This window comes from Etheostoma spectabile, chromosome 12 (genome assembly GCF_008692095.1).
Source record: "Etheostoma spectabile isolate EspeVRDwgs_2016 chromosome 12, UIUC_Espe_1.0, whole genome shotgun sequence".
Lineage (NCBI taxonomy): Eukaryota > Metazoa > Chordata > Actinopteri > Perciformes > Percidae > Etheostoma > Etheostoma spectabile.
Genome location: NC_045744.1, coordinates 24034851 through 24060594, shown reverse-complemented (window position 1 = coordinate 24060594; position 25744 = coordinate 24034851). Strand labels below are relative to the sequence as shown.

The window sequence follows — 25744 nt, the reverse complement described above, 5'->3', positions numbered from 1 at the left end:
GGCCGACCTGACATCAGTCGGAAGGGGGCACTGCCGGCAGTCTGACTCAACTGACCAATCTGATTGGTGGAGGGCTAACCCGGAAACAAGGAGCGGGATGAGCGTGACTAGAGTGACTAAAATCTTTTAAACTGACCTTTGTGGATCTTAAATGAAGACTCAGCAGCTACACGTCCTATTTCTCCTTAAAATGTTTTCTGAAACATGTTTCAGTAAACTATTTTAGTGAAATAGCGTTGACTGTTGACTTCAGGCCTGTCTCCGCCCGTTATGGCATTTTCAAGGTGTAAGCAGGGAAATATGAGCATGGTGTATTTTAATTTGAAAATTAACCGGATGTTTTATTTTCCTGTCTCGCTGACGTTGATAAATGCCGCAGGCTCTTGTGATTTCTGAGGCATTGGCGTCATTTATAATCTCCAGGTAGTTCTGATGAGGTTCAAGTCCCCCCCCCCGTAACGACGGCCTGATGGGTAAAAAAAGAATGAAAAGATAGCCAGTAATGAAGATTTGTCTGAGAACATCAGTTCTGTCTGAAAATGAACTTTTAATGATCTCAGTGTGATGGATATCATCTGCTGAAGTGTTGGATTAAGCGAGATGAGGTGAGAGACATATTGAATTTCACACACAACTCCATCATCACACATTCCTCTGTGTAATGACTTTATCTCACAATGGTGGGGAGATGATAAAATGACTGATCCTCATGCATATGGTCTCTATCACTTAAACCTCAAGGGCTGCTCTTGAAAAAACGTGACGCCGCCAGGATGGACAGGGACTCACCTTGACTCACTTTAGGATACAATGGACCACAGCAGGGCTTTTTCAGGGTTAGGTTGGATGTTTAGAAGTGAGGTTGTATGAGGATTTAAAGGCAAATTCTGAGTGTTTTTGAGAGTGAAACAAAAATAAGAAAGTTGAGAACTGAAACCAAGTCTGGGCTTTGATATTTATGTACACCTTTAGGTATAGGAATAACAATTTCACACAGCACAGCAGCACAATGTGGAAAAGTCTTCCATAAGGTGCCACCCTGCTTCTTCCCCTCTGCAAACTATTCAGCTCGAGGTTACCAATCCCGTTTATCTCAACTCTCAATCTCAAATACCAGGGGGCCGCTGCTAAATAGTCTGAAAAAGGAACTTGTTTTGCTAGAACATGTGTCGTTCAAAAGTAGTTTTTAGTCGTCCCAAGGGAAAAAAAACTCAGATTGGACAGATAGTCCAGCTAGCTGCTGTTTTACCCTGCAGAGACTGAGGACCAGGTAAACATAGTCCTCGATTGGAAAGATAGTCCAGCTAGCTGTCTGGTTTACCTGCAAGACCTGGGACCAGGTACCATGTCTCCGATGGAAAGATAGTCTAGTTTAGCGGTCTGGATTTACCCTGCAGAGATCTGAGGCCCAGGTAACCATAGTCCTCAGATTCCCACAGATAGTTAGCTAGCGGTCTGGATTTACCCTGCGAGATCTAGGACGGGTAACCATAGTCCTCGATTGGAAATAGTCTAGCTCGCTGTCTGGATTTACCCTGCAGAGATCGGGACCAGGTAACCATAGTCCTCCGATTGGACAGATAGTCTAGCTAGGGGTTTCTGGTTTTACCCTGCAGAGATCTGAGGACCAGGTGACCATAGTCCTCAGATTGGACAGATAGTCTAGCTAGCGGTCTGGATTTACCCTGCAGAGATCTGAGGACCAGGTAACCATAGTCCTCAGATTGGACGATAGTCTAGCTAGCGGTCGGATTTACCCTGCAGAGATCTGAGGACCAGGTAACCATAGTCCTCAGATTGGACGATAGTCTAGCTAGCGGTCTGGATTTACCCTGCAGAGATCGAGTTGTCAAAATGGGAAAAAAGAAGTAAAACATCATAAAAACAGTTTTTTAAAATTTGTGGCATATTCATTCTTGCAGGTCTGTCCGGGGTTGGGACATGTTTCTTTTTAAGAGTTAACAAAAACACTCAAAACATTTTAAAAGTTGGATTCATGTTTTGAGGATCCAGTTTTTTTAAAAATCCAGATGGTTTTCTATATTTTTACTTGCTAAAGAAAAATACAATAACATAATGTATTATTTGCATGGGGTGTGTGTGTGTGTGTGTGTGTGTGGGGTGTGTGTGTGTGTGTGCGTGTGTGTGTGTTGTGTGTGTGTGTGTGTGTGTGTGGGGCGTGTGTGCGTGTGTGTGTGTGTGTGTGTGTGTGTGCGTGTGTGTGTGTCGGTGGGTGTGTGGTGTGGTGTGTGTGTGTGGGTGTGTTGCGGTGTGTGTGTGCGTGTGTGTGTTGTGGTGTGTGTGTGTGTGCGTGTGGTGTGTGCGTGCGTGGGGGTGTGTGGTGTGTGTGTGGAGAGAAGAAGGAAGGCCAAGCAAATGGGAGTAAGAAGTAAAACATCATAAAAAACACTTTTTACAATGTTTTACAATATCTCTTGCAGGTTTGTCCTTTTTAGGGACATGTTTCACTTAAAGAATTAACAAAAACACTCAAACATTTTGAAAGTTGCATTCATTTTTTTGAGGATCTAGTCTTTTAAAATTCAGATGGTTTTCTCATACTTTTACTTGCCAAAGATGAATAGAATATAACATGTATTATCTGGTGCTTTTGGTCTATTTGTCATATTTTGCAACTTAACTCTTCTCTCAGCTGTGTTTTGTTGTCCAACCATTTCACACGTAATATTGCATTAACTTCATCAGATTTATTAGTTTTCATTTCCTGTCTTTCCCCTTTCCAATCCCAGCTCTTTGTTATAACGTGTGCGTAGTTACGAGCTGGGTCCCCACCGACATCGGTGCAGAGCGAACATGCAGCGAGAGAATGAGAGACGCATGGCTCGGTCTCGTCCGGCTGATAGCGAATGTTGCATTTTGCGCTCCCCCTTATCTTCCTTTTCATTAATTTTCTTTTGTGTATGTACTGAACGTAACTGTGTGTCTGTTTCTTTTTCATTTCTAACTTGTTTGAAACAAAGCGGGGGGACAAGCAGGTTCATTCTGTGTGCATGTGCTTTCCCCCCCTAGACTCTGGCTGCCCTAACGAGAAATTCGATAAATCTGCTTCCAAACCATCTCGCACAAGCTTTGCATGTCCACTCTGGTCCTGAGGAAATTAACAAGCGAATAGAGAGCGCCATCGACTTAAGGAGTGGCGATAAGTTGAGAAGAGAGCATATGAAGCCTTTCTCACTGATGTTTAAAGACTCCAGCCTGGAAGAGAAGGTAGCTGGGGTTTTAGATAGATGACTGTTTTTGGTTTTCTTTCCCTCTCCCTCTCCACATCTATTCTTAGATTAATTTTTTTCGAAGCAAAACAAGAAGCAACAGTTTGTATCCGATCATGAGTAAGCTAAAGTAGGGCTAGGCAATATAGAGAAAATCAAATATCACCATATTTTTGACCAAATACCTTTACCGATGTTTTAACAAAATGTTATTTACACAATGAGATTTTTGATAAATATTCTCCAGAAATGATTTAATGACTAAAGGTAAATAAGAGAAGAGCTACAACAGTCCGGTAAGTTCAGGAAATGACATCACTTTACTGTAATGCAGCCTGTAAAACCATGGTAAAGACACTTGCCATATTATGCATGATATTACAATATATCCAAAATCTAAGACGATATCTAGTCGCAATATCGAGACAACATTGATATATTGCCCAGCTCTAAGCTAAAGGCACTTGAGATACTATTCAGAGGACAAGGACAAACCTTCATGGTGTAACTGAAGGACGTCGTGAAACGTAAATACTGAAGTGTACACAGTATACGGTAGGTACATCTAATAGTCCAGGGTCTGTACTACATTTGGTCGTCCAGCGTATGGAGTCTGAAGTGTGCCAACATTAATAATTATGGACTCAAAGTTTAAATTACAGCCGGTTGATAAACTGATTCATTTTGAAGAGCTATTATGACTTTAATTTGCATTTAAATGATGCACTAAATTCAGATTTATAAAAAAAAAAGTTCATGCAATTATGTTTTAAGTAATTCCTTTAAATGATGAATTATAATGATATGTTAAAATGTCATTTGTGGTTATTTTTTTTTTTACAGGCTTTTACATTTTGTGATTGCATTTATTGTCTGCCTATTATATTCCATCACACAGTTCATTTCTTGCTTTCATATTCATTAATATCAATACTAAGCGTTTCCATTTTGGAATCTTTTGTGAAAAGTCAAGTTTAAATGACAAAACATAATAGATGTTGCATTTCCGCAATTAAAATCAAATTATTAACTCAACATTTAAAGACAAAACAAATAATTAAAATACAAATACAATAGATTTTTTGAGCTTAATAGTAGCTCTGTGTTTTTCAAGACCCACATTTTCAGAGCTTACAACTGCATCTCTTCATCTATGAATCTCATGGAGTCTCCATCCATTCAACTCCATCTCTGGAGAAAGACCCTGAGATGCATCTAAAACCTCTGGAAATGGCCCTTGAGTTTTTCTATCAAACTATTCTTCTCAAGGGTCATTCTCAAGGTTTTTTAACCCTAATGTTGTCTTCATGTTGTCCTCATGTTGTCTTCATGTTGTCCTCATGTTGTCTTCATGTTGTCCTCAAGTTGTCTTCATGTTGTCCTCATGTTGTCCTCATGTTGTCCTCATGTTGTCTTTAATGTTGTCCTCATGTTGTCCTCATGTTGTCCTCATGTTGCCCTCATGTTGTCCTCATGTTGTCTTCATGTTGTCCTCATGTTGTCCTCATGTTGTCCTCATGTTGTCCTCATGTTGTCCTCATGTTGTCTTCATGTTCTCCTCATGTTGTCTTCATGTTGTCCTCATGTTGTCCTCATGTTGTCTTCATGTCGCCCTCATGTTGTCCTCATGTTGTCCTCATGTTGTCCTCATGTTGTCTTCATGTTGTCTTCATGTCGCCCTCATGTTGTCCTCATGTTGTCCTCATGTTGTCCTCATGTTGTCCCCATGTTGTCCTCATGTTGTCCTATATCAATGTTCTTTTTAATTCCCCAAAATAACATGATTGATTCCACACAATGCTCTTTGGCAAGTACAAATCTCTACTTTCATTAATTTTGGGTCTTATTCAATTTTATAGCATTTGAAAACAAATGGAAGTGTTGTTGAAATAGTATTGAGTAAAAGTTGACATATTCCAGTCTGTGATTATCATCAACATCCATTCCTTTAATTTTAGTCTCAATAATTCCTAATTTCTGCTTTTCTAACTCAAACATTAGGTACAATTTCCTATAAATGAGGTTTATTGACCATAAATTCCAAAAATAACTGTAAAACTAAAGTTAATAAGTTGGTGTTACGTACTGTTGGAAACATCAAAAAAATTGACAAACATTGAAAAAAAGCACCAAAAGTGTTGGAAAAAACGGACAAAAACGTAAGAAAAAGTTTAAAACATTGATGAAACGCGTCAACAAAAGGGTTGATTTTCAATTTTGACGGGAAGACAACACGAGGGTTAAACATGGTAATTGACAGGGTTTCCCTCAGAGAAGTTGTGTCTTTTCCGATGTAGATAGTTTCTGCAAAACAGAATCCTTGACCGAATCGTGAAATTGAGAAGCTATAAGACAGATTCCATTGGGACGCACAATACGTCGGTGCTAAAAGCTAACTGGAGATTTGAAAACTAAGCCGCCCAACTGTAACTGCAGTTTTAAAAAAGGCCATTGAGCCGTTTGCCATGGTCACTTGATTGGTACGCAACAAAATGGCTGCTGCTCTGACCATTCTGCTACGTTGAGTTGAATGGTCTTTCTATAACTTTTATTTCTATGGTCAAAAAATACATTATAAAATGATTAGGCCTCAGGCCTGTTGGGGGGGGGGAGGGAACTGAGGCCCAGTGGGCCACCAGGCTCAAGAAACCCTGATTGATTTACAGCTATAATAAACAAGTTGTAGAAGTAGAAGTATCCAGTTGGCACATCTCAGACTTCATACGAGTTCATGAGTACACACTCTCTAATAGTAGATACCAACTCACAATGATGTATTTTTTAAATTATTGCTAATGTTAAACCAAGCACGTTAAAAAAATGTCATTCAGTGCTGAGATATAGAGAAGTCACTTATGTAAAACACTGATGTTTGGCAATGCTAATATGGTTTGCTAAGACCGCAGAACCCCCTTTAGTTTACTCATGACCAACAGTCCATGGACCTGTTACCTGTTTAAAGTCCTGTAGAAACAGCTGACTTTTCCTTTTAACAGGAGCACATTGCATTCACTAAACAAAAAATATCTTTTGTTAAAATACAATTTTGAGATTTCTTTGGCTTACAAATCCCATAATTATGACTTTACATCTCATAACTATGAGTCTGTGAGCTCGCAATATACCTTTTTTAAATAGATTTAGATCACCTAGATTGAAAGACCACGGGTAATTCTGTTATAATTATGAGATGTTAAGTCATAATTGTGATATGTCAAAGTCATAAACATGAAAATACATGAAAATGTGTCTGAATATTCTTTTATTTTGTGAATGCAATGCACTTCTGTAGCTTTTTGTCCCCTTTCTCCCTGTATTTTCTTAGTTCCTTTAAGTTGACTGTCGTATCAGCTCTTCCCTTTTTCCCTGAGATCTCCATCGCCATCTTCAAAACTTTTCTGAGACCTTTTTTTGTTTTTTGTTGGTTGACCCCTTAACCTTGAAGTGCGTGTGCAGTGATTTGCTGTTGGCCTCCCTCTTTATTTTTGATTTTTTTTGTGCCAAAGTTGTGACCAAACGTGAAGCATCCTCTTGCTAATTTCCCAGCACTCCTAGAGAAAGAGACGGAGCGAGGACGGGGCAGCGGGGGTCATGGGGGGGGGTTAAAGACTACGATGAGTCAGGCTCCAGTCGGTCCAGACTGGTGACTCATCAGTCTAGACTCTTACATCAGCGCACATGCCCACATCCTCCTATCTCAACACAACCAGCTTAACTCAGTAGTCCTAAAATTGACAATGCACGTAAAACACATTAACTTGAATTTTAAGAATAAAACATCTATGCTCCTTTTGTACGATCACATCCTCTCATCTAACCCTTAGTAGGAAAGCAAATGAACATTTCCCAAAATTGCTAAATTTTTTCCACGTGGTCAGAGAAAAGAAACCGTTATCATTCACAATTTCTTGTAATTGATGAGCACTGTCTCTAACATATATACAATACACACAGTTATCCTGGACTGGAAAATAATCCACTACTGTACATCCAAAGGAAAGTTCTTGCATTACAGAACAAGCGTTAGCATGTGCTAAACTATCAAAATGCAACAGACTGATCAAAGGGTTGGAGATACAAGGGACAGAATCTCTATTTTATTTAAGTTTCCTCCAATTAAGTTGGAGGAAACTTGAGCAAAAACATTTCTAAAACTACAAGACATTTTCGGAAGAAAACATACTTTTAACCCAAAACAGCTTATGACATTTTAAAGTTAAAATAAATGCAGTAGAGGAAAAGTATCAGGTCAATATCAAACCCTCAAAACTCGATTTAGATAGTAACACTACCATAAATGCCCTTTACTGTCGTTGCTTTTTGGATATTTTACTTTGGTTGACTTGCTAAAAGGCCTTCAACTAACAATTATATTCATTGTTGATTTATCGGTGGATTATTTTATAGATAAATAGAGAATTAGCTGTTTTATATAAAATGGTGAAAAGTGTGGACCAGTGTGTACCAAAAAGCCCAAAATGACGTCCTCAAATGTCTTGTTTTGTCCACAACTCAAAGATCTTCAGTTAACTGTCCCGGAGGAGAGAAGAAACTCAAACATATTCACATTTAACAAGCTGGAATCAGAGAAGTTTTACCTATAATTTCATAAAGAACGACTCAAAGCGATGAATTGATTATCATAATAGTTGGCGATTAATTTAATAGTCAATAGACAACTAATTGCTTAATCCTTGCAGCGCTAGTTGCTAACACTATAAAACCTTGTGAAAATAAATAAAGTTCTAATATTTCTCAAATCCAGAGAATTCCCCTTCAGTTAAGCTTTCAGAAACTCTCTCTACGCCCCCGTTTAGCTTCACAGCTAGCTTAATTTGGCGCAGCGCTCTTTGTGTCTCTGACTCAGCTAACGGCTAACAGCTAACAGCTAACGGCTAACAGCTAGCATGGTGCTTGTCAGCTTTGCGCCTTCCCCAGGACCCCACAGCTAGCCCTCTGGCTCCTGTCTCTCTCTAACGCTTGTGGTTGAACCATTGAATGCATCTGTGGCAGCGAGTCGGTGTGTTTGAGGTGCATTTCAGTGCTTTTAGTCTTCTGTGTTTGTATGAAAACGCGTTTCTCCATGTTTCTCTCACCTCCTCTTCCTCCCTCTTTGTCTTCTCCTTCTCACGGTGCAGTACTCCCAGATGAGGGACGAGGTCTTCAAGTCCAACCTGGTGTGCGCCTTCATCGTGCTCATCTTCATCACCACCATCCAAAGCCTGCTTCCCTCTGCCAGGTAAAAAAAAAAGACAGACTGTTAATATGGTGGACATTTCTGACTAAAAAGACTAATAACTGAAAGATGTATTTATATATTTTTTTAAGAACCACCTCTTGCCTCTGTTGCTGTTTGGCTAGTTTTCAGCTCTCAGTGTATTTTGTCAGAGACAGTTTCAACAGTTTAGTTAAATTTTGATGATGATTTGTCTTAAGGACGTAAAAGTCTTATTTTGTTATAACGAGCAGATCAGTTTCTTCTCTCCTTCCTGCTCAGCAAATCCTCCGTCACAACAGCAGTGTGCCCAGGTACAACCTCACCAACCGCACTTGGCTGTTAAAGAGAATAGGGGATGACCTCTGATTGGTTGATTGCATGTTACGCCCAAAACACACCTATGATTAATGAAGACACTAAGTACTTTTCAACCATGCACCCGGCGCATGAACCCTTTTTTTCCTGTACACGCCCTAAACGCACCTATCTACCTATCTATCTGTGTGTAGTAGATAGATAGATAGATGTAGAGAGATAGAGAGATAGAGAGATAGATAGATAGATAATGGATAGATAGATAGATAGATAGATAGATAGATAGATAGATAGATACTTTATACATCCCGAAGGAAATTATAGATACAACATATCCATAGGATATACATATTTCTACGCAAAACGTTAAAGTTGAAAAAGTTTGCATAGAAAAAAAGTAATGACAGACTCATGATAGACGGATCAGACGGAGCTACTGAGAGAAGCTGCCCCTCTCGTCGGCTGCAGAAGAGTGACTAGAGTGTGTGGATGTCTTTAACTTTAGCGTATGGAAAGAAAACCATGGACAAACAATTTCAAAATGCCACAAAAAATGATGAAAGAAACTGAGAAAATACATAATCTGACCAAAGCTAATGGACCAGAGAACTAAAACAGCTAAAAATGGGACGTTGTTTTGAGATCTGCATCCCACATTTACAGATGAAGTTATTAAAACTGTGGGATAGAGATCTTAATTTTTAGAATACAAAATAAAAATGTATGAAAACATTTATCTCATTTGCCTACTTTTTATTTACATTAAAATTTCTTTAATGTGATTGAACAGCCCACTTATTAAATGTATTGAAGGCCTCAGCCCACAGCAGATGGTATTATTGTTATTTTGCAATTTATTGTGTTTTTTCTGCAGGATGGTAACCATGGTGATCCAGTTCTCAATCCTCATCGTCCTCCATTCCTGTCTGGTCCTAGTTACCACGGCGGAAGACTACAAGTGTCTGCCCCTGGTCCTGCGCAAAACCTGCTGCTGGATCAACGAGACGTACGCAGCGCGAAACGTCATCATCTTCATCTCCATCCTCATCAACTTCCTGGCGGCCATGATCAACATAGTGAGTTGCATTTTCATTTCCAGATCGCTGTTTGAATGCTGCATTTTTACAGAGTTGTCTTTTTGTTGTCTCTCCGAACTCGAGTAATACGGACGCTTGGGCAGTGGCGTTCAGCATCAGATACAACAGATACAACCCTAACCCTAACCAGAGCGCTGCGTTCTACCCTAACCTAACCCCTACGCAGCGCTTGAACATGACGTAGCATTAAGAGAGACGGTAGAGAGTAGTATGGAAGCCCGAAATTCCTCAAAGGGAGGCTGGCTGGGGGGGGTGGAGCAACACAGGACTTTAACCCTGAAGACAAGGGTTTGTGTCCCTCGTGTCACGTTTACTAAACCCAACTGTCCCGTTCTTCTTCACCTAAACCCAACCATCCCGTTCTCCTTTTGTGTTAGGCTGCTGCCTTTAATATTAACTTTCAGAGATCTGAAGAGCAGGTAACCATAGTCCTAATAAATCCACCAGAGTTTAGACACAAAGGAAGCCCAAAGCAATGGATATCAGGACTAAAACCCTGAAACCCGTCGGCAATGGAGCAATCCCGGAAGTGGAACGTCGAGGATCTGGACTAAGTAAGGATAGATCGGATATCGGCCTTTTCTTTTCGGAAGTTTGCAGATGATCTGGATCAGCGTGTTCTACTTTGGCTCGGTTACAGCTTGTGTCTTTCCCTCTGTCCCTCGGTTTTACTCACCACTGAGTCTGACTTAATGCCCCCCCCACACATCACTATCTGACTCTCTGTTACTGGGTATCATGTTGAAGGTTTCTCATTTATTAAGCCTTTGCTTAGAGCATTGAAACAAGGTTTTGTGTTGGAGTTTGTAACATTCCAAATTCTTAATTTAGATTTTAACTTGAAGACTTTATTTTGTACTGTAAATGCGTATCATTTCCAAATATCGGTTATCGGTTTTATTAACCACTATTAATTGGCATCGGTGCCGGCCTTGAATAACCTGTATCGGTCGACCCCTACTGTTTAGTTATCGCAAGTAATATCATTATCAGGATATTCAACAACGATATCACATATCACATTTTCCTCATATGGTGAAGCCCTGACACAAACCCCTTGAAAAAGACTCAGGACTCCAGGTATGTTTACACTGACCCAGCATCGCTTTCCTACTGTACAACAACAACAATAATCGCCCTTTTGGTCTCTTGCAGCTGTGGTGCGACTTCGACAAGTCCAGCACCTTGAGGAACCAGACCTACAACGAGTCGGTCTCCATCCCGGACATCTGCTTCTACCCAGAGGTACCCACTAAATGAGGTGTCTTCAATTTTTGTTGCAGTCAGGGTCCATCTGTTGTGCTTTACTTCACTTCTGAGAAAGCAAGACAAAAAGAATTAAACATCCCCGACATCTGCTCGCACCCGGAGGGAGGTCTCGCCTCAGACAACGGCGACTGATGGAGCCGTCGGAAACGTCACGGAGAAAACATCCATTATGTTATTAGGCTCACACAATATGCAGCTGATTGATGGACTCAATAAGGGAGTTCCATTTTTGTAGCTGCAAGCTTGGGCTGAGACAGTTATTGTTGCATGTAGACGTCAAAACCACATTTCTCCCCGAGGGTCTTGACAACTTGTATGTGCACAAATAAGAGCTGTTTTTAGATACACAGGAAAGAGCTATTGAGTCTATCTAGTATACATCCAGACTGGAATATTAAATAAGACACACAAACTAAAAGAATGCCATATCGGAGGTCTTTGGTGCAGATTTTCAGATGTTTAACTACCTTTGAAAGGGGCACTCCACCAACTCTAAGGATCACTTTACAAGTCATAGGTAAGATTAATCTGCAATAACAGAGGAGCTTTTTCAAGTCTCACAAAATAACCCTGGATGACGTCCCGGTGATGTCATCAGTTTCCTAAGGTCGGACACTAAGACTACAAATTAACAATGTTTAAAATTTAAAATATGTCAGTGTTTCCCAGGCAAGTAGGTGTTTCATCTTAGTTTAGCATATTAGCATGCAAACATTTTCTTATGAGCAAAGCACAGATACGGCTGATGGCAATGTCATTAGTTCTGCGAGCATTTGGTCATAAACCAGTATCAGTATTGAAAGGTCAGTATATTTTTTTAATTATAAAGCAGAAACTGTGCCTTTAAATGAGCCGTCAGGACTTTTGTACCGTAGTGGTGTCACAACCTTACCATATATAGGTAGAAAGTGTTGCCAAAGTCTTTCCCCACCTGCAATGATGGTGCAGAGACTCAGAGAACGCAGATGCAGCGGACCTGGAAAAGCTGACCAATCAGAGCGGAATGGGCTTTTTCGAGAGAGGGCCTTAAAGAGACAGGCGCTAAAACGTGGTGTTTCAAAAGAGGCTGAATGCAGCTATGTTCAGACAGACAATATGAGAAAACCAATGTGTTTTTTTAAAATATCAAAGCATGTAAAGATGTTCTAGTAGAAACCCCAAATACAAGCATGAAGCTGAAAATGAGCATAATACAGGCCCTTTAATATGTTGACTGAGGACAGCGCTAGATGGAAAGTCAGAGGATTAACATCCTCCAACCAAATCTCTGAACCAAATCTCACAGCAATCTTTAACCTTTAATCCTCTTTACTTTCTGAATGTCCTCAGTAAAGCAAAGTAACCTGTTTAGGTAGAGGATGGATCTGATGATATTGAGCATGAATGTCTTTCTTTTTCCAGTATTTCGTGTTCACGGGGGTCCTGGCGATGGTGACCTGTGCCGTCTTCCTGCGGCTGAACTCTGTGTTGAAGTTGGCGGTGCTGCTGGTGATGATCGCCATCTACGCGCTGCTCACCGAAGCTTTCTACACCTCGCTGTTTGTCCGCTACGACACCGTCCACCACAACACTGAGTGAGTGCTTCAGAATGCCATGTTCAACAATCACGTACGGATGTAACGCTGGAACGGTTGCATAGCTTGTTAATTCAAGGAATTTATGCATGTAGTTATTTCAGGTATGTGTGTGAGTGATGTGGATGTGTTTTTTTATTTGAGAAGTTTTGTATTTTGCACTTTTTGCGCTTTTCTTCTGAAAGGAAATGAGAACAATGCACAGACATATTTGTAGAAATAAATTCATATAAAATCCATTTTCTGAGTCATTTTCTTCTGGATTTTTTTCTGTTTTAAGTTGAGACATGTGGCTAGGCTACTATTTTTGTATATAGCCCATGTAATATGCTTACAGTAGTGTTTTTTAAAATAATTTTACAGATGATTTACTTGGACGGAAATAGAAATTCTCTGTTCTAACCTCTCTAGCTCTGTGTCAGTAAGGCCTAAGAGTAATGTAAGAGTAGTGTCAACTTCCCAATGACCTCAGGAACATCCCAGAGGGCCAAAGTATGTGGGAACTGCATCACTTTTTTTGGAGTAAAAAGTTAGGCGAGAAAAGCACTTATTTTCAAGTGTTTTGTAAAGAGGTTGAAACAAGCTACAACGTTATTAGAGCAAACATTCAGCTTGTATTTACCTTCACAAAAGTGCTCATTTTGCTGCTGACAGACTCAGATCATTACTCTAAGTGTCTGACAACATTATGGAAAGGATTTCTAAGGAGGACAACCTTTCTGTTAAAGAGTAAAATCCTTTTTATAAACATAAAAACATCTACGTCTGTGTGTTGTCTCGTCATTTTAGCATCGTAAAACCCACTTCATTCCATGTCGACAGAAACAAAAATAAAACTATGAAACACCGTTTTGGGACGTCTTCCCACTTTTCCAACCATCACAACCCTAGTTTTGGTTGCAATAAACATGTAGATTACAGATTTACATGTGGAAATATGTTGGCTCTATACACGTTAAAAGTAATGTTTTTTCATATGGAGTCTGGTGGGTTTAGCACTAGCGACTTCAAAGCTGTTTCTGGTTAAACAGAAAGGTCTCAAAGAGGTTTTAAAGGTCTATCTATGAAGGGATCCTTTCCATAATGATGTCAGACACTTACAGAATATTAATCTGAGTCTGTCAGTAACAATACAAGCAATTTTGTGAAGGTAAATACAAGATGGACAATTGACCTATTGACTTACGGCTTCCGACTGCAGAGATCTCTCTTAATACTGAACCAGTGTCTAAGTCACTTACACACAAAAACATAGGAAAACAGGGTTGAAACAAACGGGTGGTTACCCTGTAATGATCTGATTAGATTTTAGAGGACTTGCTGCATCCTTTTTAGTAGAAATGTACTGTAGGCAAATTGGCGAAACTACAAATTTAATGGTCATTCTTAACAAAGTACATGTGTTAAAGTGAAGACACGTCCATTAATGTCTCTCCAAAAAGACATCAGGGAGCCAAGTTGACCTTATCTTCTGGACATAGTTGTTGCAAATGTGAGGAAACTCATCTTCACATGTGTTCTCAGTGATACTACAGTGACCTTTACAGTGACCTTTAAAATGACCATGTAAAATAAAAAGGTGTCTGGAGTATGTAAGCGTGAAAAAGCGATGAGGAAGAAGCCGAGGTTTCCATACGAGCTCTAAAGGGAGCTGAGGGGAGTCAGGTTCATTTCTTCAGAAGGCATTCTGGGAAACGAGACCGAGAAGGTCCAGATGAGAAGACCTTAGAGGGAGACCATCTCCGTATGATTTCCACTGTATAATATTCCAGACTCAAGTCATGTATTTACAATTATTTGTTTGGAAATTTATGAAAACATGGCTGTAAATTAAATGTAAAATACCGTTTATATCACACCACACGTCCGTGCAATTGACCTTCCCGTTGTCAAATTTGCACATTTTTAAAGCTTTTATGTCAGGAATATGGCTCTCAACCAAATTTCCCAAAAATAACATGGATGGTGTGAAAATCTGTGATCATCCATAAACATATATCAACTCATATCAATGTTAAAAAAAAACTCATAAAGTGAAATTGTCATGCCATGAAACCTTCAAATTTGCAAAAGTATTGTGTTCTAGGTCTAAAATAATTTCAAATAGGTTTTATTTTTTCTACGTCCATGTAACACTACCTCTAATGCTCTAACGTTTTTTTTTTTTTTATTTTAATTCTGTGGCGTTCTTTCCAAATAATAATTATCTGTATATGTACAGATTATTATTACTATTACGTGATTTTTTTCAATTTTAATAATTTTGTTAAAATACTTTAGTGAGTACTTTTGTGACTCTGCATTTCCTTCTACTTGTACGTCATGATACAGGTCTTTTAGGTCTTTTATGGGACATATTTGTTCAAAATGGTCTTCAAAAAGTAAAAAATGTGACTTGTTGAAACTTGCATAAATTCTGATGACCGAAGAGCGTCAAATGAACCAGACTCTTCTTTGAGCAGCGTCTTCTCTCCTTTTGGTTCCAACAGAAACTTCCTGGGGACCAAGGAGACGTCTCTGCTGCTGATGGCCATGTTCCTCCTCGCGGTGTTTTACCACGGCCAGCAGGTACGATCCCACCTCCTCTCCTCACCCCACACCTGGGACTTAAAACTACATAGTGTTAGATTAGATGACACTTCATTCATCCCACAGCGGGGACATGGTCTTGTTACAGCAGCATTTTCTACAATAAAAGCAACACAAACAAACAAGTAAACACACAACAAACAGGCAAACAACAGACAATGAGCAGAAGGTAGACTGAAGTAAAGTGGCGTCTAATAAAGGTTTTGTAAAGTGCGTTGCCATAGTACAAGAAACAATATTGCGGTGTAAGTAAGTGACGTTGAAATTAAATTGAATATGTAATTAGAGTTGGTAATAAAGCAAACGTAGATAGCATAATATAAAATACTATTGAAAAGTGAGTACTTGTAATGAAAAAATATAAATACAGATAATAAAGATATACAGAGAGTGTGTGGAGTAGATGAAAAAAACAGGAAGAGAAACTACAACATCATCAGGTGGTGCAGGTGGTGTAGAGTCTGACAGAGACTGGGATGAAGGACCTGGGGTACCCCTCCTTCTTACACCGGGGGGGGGGGGTGTATCAGTCCGCTGCTGAAGGAGCTGCTCAGGATGTTATGGATATTTAATGACGTATCCATAGGTACCTAACAATTGAACACAAATCCCAGAGAAACACAGAGCTACAGTTAAGGTGATATATTGTAAATAATGTTTGTGATCAATCACAGGGAAGCCAGCAGGGACAAGCAACGCGGTTTTATTTATTATTTCAGTTTTCTCTAAGTCAGTGCTAAAAGCTGACTGGAGATTTGTAAATATGACCAATGTTACGTCTAAGTTCCCAACCGAGCTGTAAGTAACAGTAGTTTTAAAACGCCTATAAATAATAATTTCCAGTGGCTTTCACCTGAGGGGGGGGTGGGGGGGGGAACTTAGGCCCAGTGGTCCACCAGGCTTGCAATACACTGGTGGAAACACTGTTTTGTACCAAGAAGAAGCATTACAGTCCTAAAACCAAAGAAAACCGCCCTGTCGGTTGGTCTTGCTGTGTTATACCTGACCTCGTCACATGTAAAGACAAACAGGAACAAACCACGTTGATACACCACACCGGCCGTGTTAATAACGATGCAGTCTGAGTCGGCAGCCTGATGGAAACTGGTACCACGGTTTGCTTTCATGCTCTCGCCATGGCAACCTTTGATCGTGCCGTTGAGCGGCTCGGCGGCGTTCAGAGACGCCCGGGACTCGGCCGTCATTGAGGCTCCTTTGTAGCCCCGTGAAGGTGGATGGCAGCCGCAGTTGAAGTCGTCCAGCGGCATATTGATTTCCTCCGGGTCAGTTCTACCATTTGTTTGGAAAAAAGACCGACGGAGACAATGACAGCTCACGACATGAGGAGACACTCTCTTTGTGTGAGACGCGTCAGGCCGAGAGGAAACAGATAAAAGAGACTGTTCTCGTCTGCAAAGTGTGATATTTCTTCTTCTTTTTTTGAAATTGCTGTGTTAATGGTTAGTTATGCTGAATATAAACACATCAGGAATACTTAAGTTTCCTGCTAAATTGTCCAAACAATCCACTCTGTATATCTTTATTATCTGTATTTATATTTTCCCTCTACAAGTACTTACTTTTTCAATATTATTCATGGTCCCAGGTAAATATCATTTATAATATGGTTACCTACTATTGCATTATGACTTTAATTACATTTTCGACTTAATCTTAATGTCACTTACTTGCACTGCAATATTGTTTTTTGTACTATGCCAACCGCACTTTACAAAACCTTTACAATACCTTTACTTTACAATACCTTTACAAAACCTTTACAATACCTTTACAAAACCTTTACAATACCTTTACAAAACCTTTATCAGACGCCACTGTACATTCAGCGTACCCTCTGCTCATAGTCGGTTGTTTGCCTGTTTGTTGTGTGTTTACTTGTTTGTTTGTGTTGCTTTTATTGTCGAAAACACTGCTGTAACAAGGGAATTTCCCCGCTGTGGGATGGATAAAGTATCATCTGATAATATAATAATATAATATAATCTAAAACAATCTTGGTATGAGAGAATAGTCCTTTTTTGCTTTTATATTTCTGATGCCCAGGCCCTCAGCAGGTGTTGTTGCGACCCTGTCTCCCGCAGGTTTGTGGTTTCTTTGCGGACTACCGGTTTTGAAGCCTCAATTTTGACATTTTTGGCGCGGCCATCTTTGTTTTTTGGGACTTCTCGCCGTGTCTTTTGTACAACTGAACGCTGAACAATACATTGTTTAGGCGACCGAGATGTTAAAATGTACCTCGATGACGTGAAAACACACAGAGGGTGAAAGTTAAAGGTGAAAATACCCCAAAACAAGTTTGAAAGTCGTCATTGACAGGTCGCCAGGTAGCGACTCGTCAATCACGAGGTAGCCACGCCCTAAAGCATCCTCTACAACTTTATCGTCTATTTTAGTCTAAATGGAACCATAGTTTACTAAATCAAGCTGTAGTGAAGAAGACTTGAGAAAAGACTTGGACCATAATCCTTAAATAGAGGTATTTTAATCTAAGTTAAGTACTGTAACGTGAACAGTCTATAATACCACAGAAGAATAAAGTCTGAATGGCAGCTGCTGGTTGTATTTAGCTGCTCCAGAGCTCTAGAACGCCGGCTATGGGGGCAATAGGGGGCAATAGGGGGCAATGGGGGCAATGGCAATAGGGGGCAGTGATCCGGGTACATGCAGTGCCAGATGACGCTCCATTCAGGGGCCGAGGATGGTAGTGGAGTTTAGCCAGAAAAGGTGAGCTTCATGTGGCAATGATTGTTAAGTTTAGGCAACAAAAAGACAGGTTAAGTTTGGGATCAAAGTTGTGGTTTGGACCGTAACACCCCAGAGGAACGAGCCAGCGTTTCCTAGGTGGAAGTAGGGCTACGTGATAAGAACTAAAATCATAATCACGATTAATTGCACACTTGCCCTCGATAACAATAAATGAACATAATAAAAATAAAATGTTTGTTCCTTGGCAAGGTTTGTAAATAGGCTCAAATATTGAAAGTGACATTTTTTTTCCGAATTCAAAAGTGCTTATTTTTGTGATTTTACAAAAATGGAAGGAAACACAAAGCGGGAACTGCATGAAAACGATTAAAATTATCGTGATGGGGAAAAATACGTCGCTAAACAGCTTCAGGATTTCGATGTCAATACATGCACCTAGGTGAAAGTATTTGGTATTTCCGGGAAGTGAACTTCTCTTTCCGGCTTGACAGCGTCAAGTGTAATGTTGACAGCATGTGCTGTTTTATTTTGAGATTTTTTTTATTGGATAGTTAAGATCAGAAACAAGTGTTTTGGCATGGCACTATGTACGTATGGTATTGAAAGGGGGATTTGATTCTTGCATTCTTGCATGATAAAAATTGGCCGCAAGGCAATGATTGGTGGGAATTCTTACAGGATTACAGCACCTTGAAAAAGAGAAAAGTATTTTTTTGTGTTTTGGCGTACATCCTGGAAGTTGATGGATTGAGCTGAAATGGCCGGAAGATATTAAAACACATAAAAAAAACACTCAAATGGTAATAAAAAGGTGCAAGTACAAAGGCTTTGCACATTTTAAAAAAGGGCTGAGTTGGAACATCCTGCACTTAATTAGGTGGAAAATGAACTCCACACATCAGTAAAATACTAGGTTATGTTTTAGTAAGGTTAGGCTGTTTTATCAGCTTTCAGGGTATTATTCCTTTGTTTTTGTTTCGAGGAAGTTTACTAGAAGTAAGCAACGGGTGTGACTGGTGATGCTGGACCCCTGGAAAATGGGTCAATTTGACCCGAATACCATACAAGGGTTAAAAATGGCTCCCAATTAAAGTTCGCAAGTATATGTTGATAGTTTCCCTGCTTTTTGCTCAGAATTTTCTGTATATAAAAAAATATCTTATCACTTATTTAAAACTGCTATGCACCACTCCTTTTTTTCAAAACCCAGAAGTTAATTATTGCTCAAACAATATGTTAAAAAAAGTGTAAATTGGAAATAGTAACCAACCCACGTTGGGCCGAGTGGTCGAACGATGCTGGAGCTGACATGGAAAACGTTCAGAATCCTCAATAAATAAGACTTAATGGGGATTGATCTGTTGATCAAAGAAATCAAACACTACCTGCAACAGTCATCTCCTCCTTAAGAAACATGCAGCGTCGCAGTGAACTACAACCTCGTGTAATCAACTCCCAACAATCTCCCATTGGAAGAGGGGAGTGAGTTTGCTTCTTGGAACAAAGATCCAACCGAAACATATAGTGAGAATAGCAGAGGTTTTATTTTTTAACCAAGCCAAACACTGGAATAACGAGGCAGCTTCATCAAGTGGATTCAGAAAGGAAGAACAAGGCTTTTCAATCCTTTGAAGCTGAAAACCCCCGGCGCCGTCGTCTTTCGTACCGAAGGTGTAAAAGCATTAGTCGGCGCTTCACTCAGAGACACTTTCCTGACTCTGTTGTGTTGCGAAGAAGAGCCTATTAGAGCTGAAAGACAGATGGAGGCGACTTTTATTGTCCTCAGGGTTTGTTTTTTTCCTGACAAGGATCTGGTTGAGTCTGTCGTTGGGCTGTTGCTGAATGTGAAGGCTGTGTATGATGTCTTCACAACAGCCCAGCAAACAACATGCACTATGTTGGAAACTTACAATGAACAAAATCTTAGATCAGAGCTACAAAAAACATACTCTAATGGATGATTATGGTACAATTTTAGGCTCCTGGGAGGACAGCTTTCCTCATCAGCTGTCAGTGTGCATGTAGCTGTGAGGAAGTAAGGGATGATGGAGAGCAAGGCGGACATTATAGCGAATACAACCCCGACACGGTGATAGATTTAGATTTCTCTTTATTAATCCTCTTGGGATGACTCCCGCGAGGAAATTATAAAAATTACAGCATCAGTTTTAGCAAGGAAATTTAAATAAATAAAAAAAGACAGTACAAAAAAAACCAAAATAACAGTAAGAACAATAAGAACATTCGTCAATAAAAAGACCATAATTATTATTATTATTATTAAAGTGTCAGTGTTGAGTCCAGTGTTAAAGGGCTAAAGTGACCAGGTATTAATGTAAGTCCAGGTATGTATATATGTATGTAATATATGTAGTATTATATGTATGTATATATGTATGTATATGTATGTATGTATGTATGTATGTAATGTATGTATGTATGTAATTATGTATGTATAATGTATGTATGTATGTATGTATAGTATTATATGTATGTATGATATGTATGTATGTATGTAGTATGTATGTATGTATGTATGTATATGTATGTTATGTATGTATGTATATGTATTATGTATGTATGTATATATGTATGATATGTATGTATGTATGTTATGTATGTATGTATGTATTATGTATGATGTATGTATGTATATGGTATATGTATGTATTATGTATGTATGTATGTAATGTTATGTATTATTATTATGTATGTATGTTATGTATATGTAATGTATGTATGATGTATGAATATGTATGTATGTAATTATTGTATGAATTATGTATCAATGTTAATGTAGTCAATTACTTTATTGTCATGCATGTACAGTACAGCAGACGAATGTGATCACATCTATCGAATTGTATAAGTATGTATAAATACTTGTAGTATCAATTTTATGTAAGCATGTAATATAAGGATCATTTAATAATTTTGTATAAAATATAAATAAACTAGTGTCTATACAGATTATACAGATTATACAGGTATAACAGTATGTATGAGCAAAAAGTAATATTGTAGGGACTAAATAGGTATAAATATAATATGGGAGGTCTATGCCAGATTTATACAGAATACAGGAGTTAGTAAAGGATATATGTATTAGCGGATTTAAATACAGGATAAATAATGCAGTTCGATTAAGAATATATAACGATTATATAATATGTGTATGTGTGGGACAGTCCATGGTATGTGTGTGTGTGTGAGGGCAGTCCATATATTATTATTGTATGGGTGGACGGGGGGGGTTGCCATTCTTATAGTTGTATGTATGCAGGCATTGTCAGGATAAAATAATGATTCAAATAGGATTTTATTGATTTATAAGCGATGGTATTGCTTCCGCTACAGAAAATAGTCTGTTCCACCTTGTTGAAATTCTGCGTCCATAGCCACATAAACTCTGGATCTGTTTATTTGCAACCCTCCGTCTGTCACTCAACACCACACAACACTACATTTCATTTTACGCCCCCCCCCCCCTTACAGGCTGTGGTAGTAGTAGCCGTGTGTTTCAGGAGTCGGGCTGTGATGAGGCGCTGCCCTGCTTTCACTAGCCATAGGTGGACAAATCCATTCACCCGGCTGCTGTTTTTAAGTACTGCTAGTGAGCTAGCGGGCTATCGGCTGCTCTAACTCACGTTAACATCAACGTTTCCGTTGACGGTGAAGTAAGACACCATGCATGGGACTTCTTTGGGACTATTTATGTTGACTATTCATCTCGTTTCCTTCTTGCACACGGGTAAACTCGATGTTGCAATGCAAGCTAACTCATTAGCGTTGTTGTCCCTATGGCTGGAGTTACGGCTTAGCGATCATAGATTGTGTATCCAGGTGTAGTGATAGGCGTTCACGAGATCTGCTGCCATTCATTGCCTGGATTAGACAGGACAGGAGTTGTTTATCTGTGTTTTAAGCCCTCAGGTTTAGGGTTAACAGTTGCAGCGCTGCCTGGAAGGAGATGCTGGGGGCTTTAAACATCATCAAGCACAGTTTCAGAAAGCAGAGTCAGCCCCTTTTTCCCCACGTTCTGCCACAGCTGATAAATGATCCGGATGTCTTTCATCGGGTTGATAGCTGCCCTCCAGAGTGATGAGAACCACATCCATGGCAATGTTGTGCTCTGCATGGCAACGGTGTGTTACACTTAACAGTCCACAGAATGCATTAGAATTCAACTAAGCCATGTAATAATACTGGATAATGTATAGACTTAAGCAGTATTGACATACACTTTTATATTATTATATTTTTGTACTTTATGACGCAGATTTGTTTCTTTGTTGTTTTCTTTTAACGTGATAAAGTAACAGCAGCGGAGAACTGAAGCCAGATGAGGTTGTTCTTCATGAACTCCGCTTCCTGTCAGAGCCCTGATTACGTTTTCAAGCACAGGGAACACAAAGCATTTCATTACAGAAATGAAGACAAGGCTCTTATTGTGAAATGATCGGGCGATCTTGACATCTAATTTTCTGTTGAATCATTTTAAGCCGTGTAGATTAGTCGAGGTTAGCTAATGGTCCCGGGGATGATTAAAGAGTAAAGTGTAATAGCAAATCTTCATTCCCAAACAACAAAATAGCTCATTTTTCAACCCAGTGGTTCATATTGTGACCTGCCACATCTGCGGTTAAATGGGAACTTTTTTGACGCTTTTTTGCAGCCTGGACGTGTCTAACAACATTAACAAAAGGTTTTTTAAGGAGGTCGACCTTTCTGTTAAAGAGTAAGATCCTATTGTTAAACATAAAAACCATCCGTGACATTTGCGTTTGCTAAGAAATTAGGAATTATTGAGACTAAAATTAAAGGAATGGATGTTGATGATAATCACAGACTGGAATATGTCAACTTTTACTCAATACTATTTCAACAACACTTCCATTTGTTTTACAATGCTATAAAATTGAATAAGACCCAAAATTAATGAAAGTAGAGATTTGTACTTGGCAAAGAGCGTTGGAATCAATCATGTTATTTTGGGGAATTAAAAAGAACATTGATATAGGACAACATGGGGACAACATGGGGACAACATGAGGACAACATGGGGACAACATGAGGACAACATGAGGACAACATGAGGGTTAGGAGTTATTTCACACTTTTTTTTCCACATGTGTTCATTCATAGTTTTGATGCCTTCACTTACTGTTTAGAGGAGTCTCCATGCTCTATACACGCTAAAAGTATTGTTTTTTAACCCTTGCGTCGTCTTCCCGTCAAATCTGAAAATCAACACTTTTGTTGACGCTTTTAATCGATTTTTCTCACGTTTTTTTTCTCCTTTATTTGACGTTCGTCACTTTTTTTTGACGTTTTTTCAACATTACTATTAACTTTAGTTTAGAAAAACTTGTTCCCAGACTTTAATTTTTTACCTAGATCCGCTCAGAGTTTAATACCCTCACGTATTTTAAACCTAGACGGGGGAAAGGCTGTCAGACCAGAACACGTGACCCTACACCTAATTAGGGAGCCGCTCTGATGCTGATTACAGTGTTTATCGGTGTCGGTACTTCCCTCTCAGATTCTAGAAGCTGTTTTGAATGAAAGTGCACGGCGGAGGTCGTGTTGGCTCACGCCTGAGTGACCCGGCGTTACTTCACCGGCCACCGTCTCATTATCCCGGCCCAGCAGGCTTTGCATTCCTAATTAGAAAATAAAAAACGGAAAATGAGATTGCAGTTTTGCACTCACTCTTCTGATTAAGGGACTAACCGATACCAAGATTAATCACAAAAATGTTTCCGCCAAGCGCCAGAGAGAGACGCTAAAACCCTAACAGGCTTAATCTGCCTGACCCTGAAATTAATTTTCAATATCACAAATCCCCGCCCCCCCCCCCCTTCTCTTGAAAGTACAAAACAAATGGTACTGACTTTGTGTTAATTGTGCGTTCGGAAAAGCAATCTGTGTTGCGTACTGCTTTCGCTGCACTTCAGATTGATCACACTCTCTCGTGTTCCATAATTGAGCCGACCAATTTAGCCATTCATCCATCTTCTAAAAGATATAAACAACTTTACTCTGATTTTTAGTCACATTTTGAAGCAGTTATTAAAGTGTTAGGCCTGTCTGGAAACTCTGAAAAAAGGAGAAGGGGATTTTCAGACGCTTGGGAGGCTTGAGCACCAAAACCTTTGGAGAAAATGAGTTGATAGTTATTTGTTTCTGTGAAAAGCAATCGGTGGGTCAGGGGGAGTGTCTGAGCGAATCATGTTGAACTAAACGATTATGGTTCAATGAGAACATGATTTAAGGCATGGTTTTAAATCTTAGTATTTCTCTTATAAGTCTTTCTCTATAACACAAAAATAAATCCTATAACTAACTAAACATGCATCAATCACAGTTCTAGAAAACATTTCTGGTTGTTTTTTGGAGCATTTAACAGTCAAATGTTCAGCAAATCTGCTTCTACAGGACTGTGTGTCTGTGGAAAGTAATCACTGCATCAGGCGGTTAGCAGGGTCAGGCTGAGGATCAACATTACGGGCTCTGTCTATCACCTGGTGCACAGCCAAAGCCCGACACAAGTGCTATTTTAAGACGGCCTAGCGTCCACGTTGTTTAAATCGGAAATACACCTGCGCCCATGGGCATGCTGGTCTTACAGGGAGGTGTGTTCAGGTGCATTGTGGGCGTGCTGGTCTTACAGGGAGGTGTGTTCAGGTGCAGTGTTGCTAACTTCAGGCAGCGGGAAGTGATCGTGTCATTGACCAACAAAAACCTCTAAAGTCAGTAACGCAGCATTTCATTGTTATTTTAACAGCGTATTAGTAAAATGTGCCTAGGCTTTTGCACAGACACACACACTATGCTTGTTACACACACAGGGACACACACTATGCTTGTGACACACTATGCTTGTGACACACACAGGGACACACAGCAGCACACACACACTTGCAGAAAATTACAAATAAAAACATGTAAATCCTCCATCATAACAGCAATGGTCCGAGGTCCAAACACGCCTGGCTTTTAAAGGAAAAGGACCTCTGATTGGCTGTTAAAGGGAATGGGAGATGACCTCTGATTAGCTGTTAAAGGGAATGGGAGATGACCTCTGATTGGCTGTTAAAGGGAATGGGAGATGACCTCTGATTAGCTGTTAAAGGGAATGGGAGATGACCTCTGATTGGCTCTTAAAGGGAACGGGAGATAACCTCTGATTGGCTGTTAAAGGGAATGGGAGAGGACCTCTGATTGGCTGATTGCATGTTACGCCCTGAACACACCTCTGATTACTGGAGACATTAAGTAAAAATCTTTAGGACCATGCACCCACGCACGGACCCTTTTCTATGCCTCAAACTAGCAAAATTGGATTTGGACGCGCCCTAAATGCTTGGCAGCAGCAGATTCAGAGGTCCAAGCCAGAGTTTTGGCTGTTTTTTTACCTCAACGAGACATCTCAGCACATTTTAATCTCACGGGGGCGAGATCTCATCACCCCCATTCTTCTTTGTATTACTCTGAGATAGTTCTTTTCATGTGTTTGTCATTTGTGAGGTTCTTTGTTCATGTTGCTGGGCCGCTGTCAATCAAACCTGATTAACATGCACTGACAGAGTCCTCAGATTTTGGGAAAATGTGACTGTCAGATCCTCCATAACAAGGACGTTTTTCAGTTTATCGGAACTCGACCTTGTGATGCATACTAAGTTATGAATACTGTATGTGATATACAAATACTGTATTTATTTA

The 25744-nt window shown here is 39.6% G+C and overlaps 1 protein-coding gene across 1 annotated transcript in view; it reads left to right on the top strand.

The window, feature by feature from the left end:
• Positions 1–25744, top strand: part of adcy8 (adenylate cyclase 8 (brain)) — a 127285-nt gene that overhangs the window by 86673 nt on the left and 14868 nt on the right. The window contains 6 exon segments of the mRNA XM_032531093.1: positions 3031–3228; positions 8369–8469; positions 9638–9839; positions 11016–11105; positions 12531–12703; positions 15193–15271. Of these exon segments, the coding sequence (XP_032386984.1) occupies positions 3031–3228; positions 8369–8469; positions 9638–9839; positions 11016–11105; positions 12531–12703; positions 15193–15271 (843 nt within the window).